The 8,948-nt window shown below is 36.1% G+C and overlaps 1 protein-coding gene across 2 annotated transcripts in view; it reads left to right on the forward strand.

The window, feature by feature from the left end:
* Positions 1-360: 360 nt before the first annotated feature.
* dtn (transmembrane protein 132C dtn) overlaps positions 361-8,948 on the forward strand; it is a 140,123-nt gene continuing 131,535 nt past the window's right edge. For both annotated transcript variants that reach the window (XM_018445948.1, XM_018445949.1), the window contains exon 1: positions 361-1,201. In XM_018445948.1, coding sequence (XP_018301450.1) covers positions 1,096-1,201 — 106 coding nt within the window. In that variant the 5' untranslated portion in view covers positions 361-1,095. The remainder of the gene's footprint in view (positions 1,202-8,948) is intronic.

The raw sequence follows: 8,948 nt of genomic DNA on the forward strand, positions 1-8,948 counted from the left end.
GCTCGTAAGGCCAGTTACGAGGCAGTCGGCAGTACGGAGCATGCCTGCGGCCTGCTCCGCTGGCTCCGTTCAGCTCCGTTCTCCTCTCCGCTCCGCTCATTCTCTTCTCCACGTTTGCGCTTCGGTCATCCCCTCTCCTTCACCCGCGCCGCACCGCGCTGTGTCGAAGCAAAGCAGGAGCAGAGTCGGTCAATACTCCGGGTAACGCGGCGGTGAGAGCACGACGGTCCGCGTACGCACGCCGCTGCGCTCCACGTCGTCGAGGGACGTCGTTTCCTTCGCCTCACGTTTTCTCTATCCTCCTCTCTCTCTCTCTCTCTCTCTCTCTCTCTCTCTCTCTCTCTCTCTCTCTCTCTCTCTCTCCCTCAATTTCTTTTTTAATTTCCGTCCCTCATTCTTTCGTCTGACGCGCGTAATCTCGTCGTTCACCAAGACGTCACCAAGTACGCGCCGTTTGTCATCTCCGTCGTCTCCGTCGTCGTAGCGTTTGTCTGTCCCACTCCAGCACGCGTCGCGAGCGCCGGTAGTGCAACTTGACGTCTCTCCTCGCACGCGTACTACGCCGACTACGCGTAGCTACGCGTAGTATCCAGCGGACGACGCGTTCGAGCGACACGTTCAACCACGTTCGACGTAACGCGTACGTATACCCGAACGTATATACATCTATATGCACACGCGACGAACGTAGAGTGCGTAAACTCGTATCCACGCACGCGTAAGACGCGCACGTCGTCCGTCGTGGGCACGCGCGAGGAGGCGGTGCGCGCGACCGCCGAGAGCGTCGCCGTCGTTCCTGTCATTTCGTTCGTGCGAACTATCGCGTGCAAGAACGTTGTAATGTACGAGTATACGATGTGAATTGGAAGGACCCTGGAACGCGGCAGGGACAGATTCTGTTCCGACTTGAGACTCGAGTGAAGTTGGGTGAGAGACGACTCGCGCGCGCGCCCCCGCGCGCTCGTCGTTCCAAGGATTTTTCAGTGATTCGCGCGATACGGCGCGGATCGGTTGGTGTGCGTTGGTCGCCGAATCGGAGGAAGAAGGAGGAGTGTAATCTCGAGTGTCAAGATCAGCGATGCATCTCAGCGCGTGATGGACAGGCGAAGCTTCCCAGCTAGAAGCAGCGGCAGTGGCGGCTTCTTCTCCACCGGCAGACTCATGGATACGTGGATATTCTTCCTATTCGTCGCCATTGCCGGTAAGTCTTGCACCCTACTTCTCGCCATTCCGTTTCATACGCGTTGTTTTTCTCCGTTTTCCTCTCTGCCCACCAGAAGAGAGAGCCTACGAGGTAAACCTTCCTTCCCTCCCCCCTCTCTCTATCTTTTATGCGCAAACTGCCCGAAAACTTCTCGTCATTTAAACAATTTATTCTATGATCGCTTGACGTTAGTCTGGTATATTTATTTTTTGAATAGTAAACGATAATATGACACAGAATTTTAATACGCGAATTCCGTAAATAGCTATTATTCAAATCTGATTTTCAATCGTTAAACATGTGTCTGTGGAAATTGTATCGCAGAATCGTTAAAGTGTAATTTATATGTCCTAATTCAAGTATGTTTACGTTATGTATAATAAAACGTCACCGATATGATATTTAATAAATAATATTATTTATAACATTTGCGAATTATAAATATTTTAGAGAATATCGTGAATTAATTCTGCTTAGTCGTTTCTCGCAAATTACGATCAATTTATTTCCATTAAATTGCTGAGATCATAATCCACTTAAATGTATTTATTAAAAATTTGATTTTATATATTTTTATATCTAAAAATTTTGATCGCAGCAACGTTTTAACAATTTGATTCTTGCGCTTTGCAATCTTGTCGTTTTAAAGTTTAAACTAATCACAGAATGTACCTAATCATAACGTTAATGTAAAAGCACCTCCAGACGATATGACCAATGTATACGCCAACTTTGCACACATTCATTAAATATTGACTACATTCAATATGGATAATTATGTATGTCACGTATGTATGTGATATTTGCCAATGTTGGCATACGTTGATCGTCTGGGGGCGTCTTAAGAAAAATATCAAGGTACAAAAAAAAACAAAGCTTTTCATTAGAATAAAATTATTGAAAGTTTGTGTAGATTTATTGTAACAATTCTGGACTATTTTTTTCCTTTGAATTTGATATTCTTATAGTTAAAAGATTTTTCAGTGTACTTTTTTGGTAGCGAATCTATATTTAAAATCTATGTCTAAATTTAAAAACGACATACTATATCTAAATTAAAAATCGACATAATATCGAATAGTGAGCAGAATTGAGTAAATTTTGTTATAACTGTTGTCAATTCTCATAAGGTCCAGTTCCACAACTCACGACTAACTCTTAATCGAGATTCAACTTGTCTCTCAACCTCGGTTAAGAGTTAACCGTGAGTTGTGGAACTGGGCCTTATGAGAATTGACAACAACAGTTATAACAAAATTTACTCAATTCTGCTCACTATTCGATATTATGTCGATTTTTAATTATCTTAATTTTAAACGAAATTTTTCCGTTGTGAAAGATATAATATATAAGCGTAATCATTAACGTAAAAAATATGCGCTTGGCTTAACGCCGAGACACTACCATGTCTCTAGATTACAGCGGAGAAGATGTAGACACTTTTTTTGTGCTCCAGCGTATCCGTTTACACGTAGACAAGCTACAGAATTACGTATATTATCATTTTAACTTGCATTGATGACTATCCGCGCAGTCATTCGGATTTAATCCAGATTACACGCAAAAAAATATTTTACTGCTCCAGCTAGAATTATTGCTGTTTTTTTGTACCTGATGGAAAATTATGTATCGTACGCATAGAATTTATAGCACAAATCTAAATTCTATCTTTGTTATCTACATGATTAAATGCAATCATATCCAATATCGCAGTACTTGCTAGAAATTTATCTATTCCAGCTATTTTTCGTACTTACAAGATAATTTTCGCTGTAACTGCAAGATCACTTTTTTGAATACAGAGTCTGATCTTTGTGGATACTCTGCACTTACATTTACACATTATTTATCAATTCTTGATCTTGATAAAAGGCTCCGAAGAATGGATTTTAGGAATAACATACATACATTTACACATTATTTATATCTACATATGTGCTTTTACGAATAGTCCTGTAATAAGTATATGGAGGAAGAGTGAAAGTAAGATAATTCCAGCTTAATTTAAAGATAATAAGAAGAATAAGAATGAAAACTAGATCTATATATGTGCCTGATATAGACACAGCAAAATTAGCAAATGCTAAAGCACGTTTCTTATTTATCACATGTCCTTTGACCATAAAAAAATGTCGTTTTACTTATAGAGTCTAGATAGTAGATGACGAATTGCCATAGGAATAGTGCAGATTTAAAATAATATTACGCGAATGAGATGGACAATAAATACTGACAACTATTACTATCTATCTTGTCATTTGATGTATGAAGATTTGGAAATGTTTGAAGATGTAGGAATAATAAATAGGAATCGAAGCAAATTATTAATTTTACAACCATAAATTTAATGTATGTGTCTTAACTTTCCCATCTGCTGTATATTCAAAAAATATGAAAAATTATATCTTTTTTAAATCTTTTTAAATCTTTTTATTGGGAGGAAAAGTAGCGAGGGGATTCTACGAGGGAATATCTCGTGACCTAATTTACTTTGCTATTATTATTCCTGTTTATTTCCAATCTATTCGTCAGGCATGTAACATAAAATAGGATCGATGGCTTTGCAATTTTTTTGTGGAATCAATAATTCAGATACTTTCTAAAGCATATATGCACAGAGAGCTTAGCACCCCTTGGTTGTCCCATCCATCGTGATTCGACGATATGCACTTGCGTCTCGCTTTGTTCGTTGTGTCGATGCGCATTACGTATGCAGCACGTGCGACACGACGAGGGTGTGAGTGCATGATGTGGCGTCGCGTCGCGTCGTATCGCGTCGTATCGCTAACGTTGTCTTGAACGCGTTTCATTCAAGAAAACGGCAGGAAGCGATAACAGACGAAAGAAGAATCTTATTTCCGTTATTGATCTTTGATCCACAGTTTTTAATTTGAGACTCTTTACAACCAATTAATTAACATTTTGATAGCCCACGGTGATGTTGTCAAGAATATAATATCGCAGCATCTAAATATTTTTTGTTTAGAATTACGTTGTCTACAGTGTCTTTATAGGTAAAGAGATACATGTGTATATATATTTACATATATATATACACAGGATGATTGATTTTAATCTGAACAGCAAATATTTCGAAAATATGCAATTTTACAAAAAAAAAAAAAACATTCCAAATAGACATCGCCATCTATCCATACAAGTTTTGTATGGAATGTTTTTTTGTAAAATTGAATATTTTCAAAATATTTATCTGTTAAGATTAAAAATGAATACCGGAAAATATACACCCGGTATATGTTATACTTGCTAACGTAAAAATGCAAAAATAAACGTTTGTGAGTACATTATATATGTAATAGTAAGTGAAAATAAAAATTATAGCAATTATTAAATGGAGATATAACCTGTAGTAATTGAAAGTTATATTATATTACCTAGGAAGTGAAGTAGTTATACCAATAACCGGATAATTACTCCATGGAGATTGTAATCTTTTTTTTAATGATTATGTGGAAAAGTTTCCTTTACTCATCGTATTTCTTTTCTTAGTAATGAGATGATATTGTAATGTGGATATTAACGAGTATTCTCGCTCGTATAACTCACTTTCAATCAAACGCATCGTAAAATTAGGTTTCATGTAATACAATAATTTTAAAGTTTTGTGTTTTAGTTATACATATATGTATAAGGAGCAATAAAAAAAATATATTCTCTAATATCGATGCTATCAACGGATTTTGCTCTGGATATGCAAAAAAAACTCCGCTTTTGAGTTCCGCCATAGGCTCAACTCATGCATAATTTATATAGTCGTCATCGTGAAAAGTGAGTGGGCAAATATTTCCGATACTGTTTGTTGGAATCAATCAGATGATACAAGAAACTGAAAAACTTCTGAAGATGGTTTATTTTACGTGTATATGTATACATTTGGATGTGAATTAATATTTTACAGTTTTTTTATTTTTAAAAGATAGTTACACTGTTTTCAATTGTGTAAAAGACGTCTGCCTAGCTGGCCCCCCCACCTAACCAAATCTTAATGAAAAAATTATGGAATAATGCGCTATTTATGCGCTATTCATATCCGCAAACAAAAATTTTTGCGCTCCTTCCGTTTAGCTAAAAAAAAAAATTTTTTGTGGGGGGGCTGAGTAGGCAGTCAGTCAGCCCCCCCACCCATTAAAAATAATTGATTTGAAAAATTAAATACACAGGATTTATGCGCTATTTATGCGCTACTATTTCCAAGCGTTTTCGATTTTTGCGCTGCTACCCTTAAGGCACTTCCCTCTTGGAGCAAACAGACATATTCACCCTTAAATCGTTTAAAATTGCAAAATTAAATACTCTGACTATGCATAATAATTCTCTGATTTATGCGCTACTATTTCCAAGCGTTTTCGATTTTTGCGCTGCAACCCTTAAGGCACTTCCCTCTTGGAGCAAACAGACATATTCACCCTTAAATCGTTTAAAATTGCAAAATTAAATACTCTGACTATGCATAATAATTCTCTGATTTATGCGCTACTATTTCCAAGCGTTTTCGATTTTTGCGCTGCAACCCTTAAGGCACTTCCCTCTTGGAGCAAACAGACATATTAACGATTAAGTCGTTTAAAATTGCAAAATTAAATACTCTGACTATGCATAATAATTCTCTGATTTATGCGCTACTATTTCCAAGCGTTTTCGATTTTTGCGCTGCAACCCTTAAGGCACTTCCCTCTTGGAGCAAACAGACATATTAACCCTTAAATCGTTTAAAATTGCAAAATTAAATACTCTGACTATGCATAATAATTCTCTGATTTATGCGCTACTATTTCCAAGCGTTTTCGATTTTTGCGCTGCAACCCTTAAGGCACTTCCCTCTTGGAGCAAACAGACATATTCACCCTTAAGTCGTTTAAAATTGCAAAATTAAATACTCTGACTATGCATAATAATTCTCTGATTTATGCGCTACTATTTCCAAGCGTTTTCGATTTTTGCGCTGCAACCCTTAAGGCACTTCCCTCTTGGAGCAAACAGACATATTAACCCTTAAGTCGTTTAAAATTGCAAAATTAAATACTCTGACTATGCATAATAATTCTCTGATTTATGCGCTACTATTTCCAAGCGTTTTCGATTTTTGCGCTGCAACCCTTAAGGCACTTCCCTCTTGGAGCAAACAGACATATTCACCCTTAAATCGTTTAAAATTGCAAAATTAATTCTTTAAGGATGTAAAATAATTTTCCGATGTATGCCTTATTATATCCACATCCAAATTTGATTTTTCGAATTATGAATTTTAGTTTTCACCATCTAGCGGTGGTTTTTATCGACATTTCAAGTTGGGAAATAATTTATTATATGTAAGACCTCTATTAAGCTGGACCCCCCACCATCGAAAATCAAATTCGGAATAGGTCAAAAATTTAGTGCTAATTAGGTGCTAATTTAGTACCCTATTCCGAAGTTTAGTGCTCAAACCGTTTAGCAGTAAAAAAAATGGCGGGGTCCAGCATTATTTGACGACCGGGTAACGTATTTTAGAGCGCGGCGCGCTCCAATATTTGAATTAACGCTATATTTTAATTCTTTTGGCTCTATTTTGGAGCACTAAATTAGCACTAAATTCCCTGTGCACTTATTTGTTGTATACGTGCACTGTATATATATTTTTTTATGGGGGGTCCAGTTTGTCATTAAGCTGGACCCCGCCATTTTTTTTACTGCTAAACGGTTTGAGCACTAAACTTCGGAATAGGGTACTAAATTAGCACCTAATTAGCACTAAATTTTTGACCTATTCCGAATTTGATTTTCGATGGTGGGGGGTCCAGCTTAATAGAGGTCTTACATATAATAAATTATTTCCCAACTTGAAATGTCGATAAAAACCACCGCTAGATGGTGAAAACTAAAATTCATAATTCGAAAAATCAAATTTGGATGTGGATATAATAAGGCATACATCGGAAAATTATTTTACATCCTTAAAGAATTAATTTTGCAATTTTAAACGATTTAAGGGTGAATATGTCTGTTTGCTCCAAGAGGGAAGTGCCTTAAGGGTTGCAGCGCAAAAATCGAAAACGCTTGGAAATAGTAGCGCATAAATCAGAGAATTATTATGCATAGTCAGAGTATTTAATTTTGCAATTTTAAACGATTTAAGGGTGAATATGTCTGTTTGCTCCAAGAGGGAAGTGCCTTAAGGGTTGCAGCGCAAAAATCGAAAACGCTTGGAAATAGTAGCGCATAAATCAGAGAATTATTATGCATAGTCAGAGTATTTAATTTTGCAATTTTAAACGATTTAAGGGTGAATATGTCTGTTTGCTCCAAGAGGGAAGTGCCTTAAGGGTAGCAGCGCAAAAATCGAAAATGCTTGGAAATAGTAGCGCATAAATCAGAGAATTATTATGCATAGTCAGAGTATTTAATTTTGCAATTTTAAACGACTTAAGGGTGAATATGTCTGTTTGCTCCAAGAGGGAAGTGCCTTAAGGGTAGCAGCGCAAAAATCGAAAACGCTTGGAAATAGTAGCGCATAAATAGCGCATAAATCCTGTGTATTTAATTTTTCAAATCAATTATTTTTAATGGGTGGGGGGGCTGACTGACTGCCTACTCAGCCCCCCCACAAAAAATTTTTTTTTTTAGCTAAACGGAAGGAGCGCAAAAATTTTTGTTTGCGGATATGAATAGCGCATAAATAGCGCATTATTCCATAATTTTTTCATTAAGATTTGGTTAGGTGGGGGGGCCAGCTAAGCAGACGTCATGAAAAGAATGAGTTATACAACTTTTAAAGTTTTGTAAATTAATACAAAATCCATTATGCCCCCCCCCCCCCGTTTATGTATATACATATATGTTGATATAATTGATAGATGTTAAGATGTTATAAATTTTTATACACGTAACTAAAACCACAGTTCCGAATTTAATGAATAAAAAGTTCAAATTTCATTAAATATATTTGATACAAATGAAAGACATGCCCTTTGAATATTTTGAATATCATATATCGATTTTAATACTATAATATTTTAAGCATGCACTTCTTTCTTGCTTTGACGAAATATGGAAATATTTTAAAAGTTCATAAATTTAGAAATGCTTTCCAGAAAAATTTTAGATTTATCGTGTCTTGAGCATGAATATTTTTCGTATCGAGACGGCGAAACGATGTCTTAGAGAATTGCATAGGCAGCATGCATATGTACTAAGAATTCTTTTTCACATATTAAAGACTGATATATTGATCTAACGTTATGTGATATTTTTATTTTGTCAGTGCAGAGAACAATTTTGGACCTAAGCGATTTAACATTTAAAAGAAATTATTGTATTTGTATTCGTATTTTGAAACAAATACTCGCGCATTATATAATATCCTTATATCAACGATAACGTTATAATACAATAATCGAGAGAAAGTTTAATGAAAAGATTGACAAACGGAAACTGTATTACTTTTGATTATATGGAAGTACCGAGCGATTTCCTCGTTAAAATCCTTGACTTATCTTACTGCTATCTTTTACTAGTACGCTATTTACTATTTGGTTACTGATCATTTCATTCTTTGCTTAGAGCAGTGTTTCTCAACTGCTTTATCGATACTTTTTTATGATTATTACAAACATATATTATTAAAAACATTTCTTTAAATTATACATTTAAATGTGTGTGTGTGTGTGTGTGTGTGTGTGTGTGTGTGTGTGAGTGTGTGTGTGTGTGTGTGTGTGTGTGTGTGTGTGAGCTTTATATATGTTAT

The sequence above is a fragment of the Mycetomoellerius zeteki genome, unplaced genomic scaffold (genome assembly GCF_001594055.1).
Source record: "Mycetomoellerius zeteki isolate Tzet28-1 unplaced genomic scaffold, Tzet1.0 scaffold171, whole genome shotgun sequence".
NCBI classification, from domain to species: domain Eukaryota; kingdom Metazoa; phylum Arthropoda; class Insecta; order Hymenoptera; family Formicidae; genus Mycetomoellerius; species Mycetomoellerius zeteki.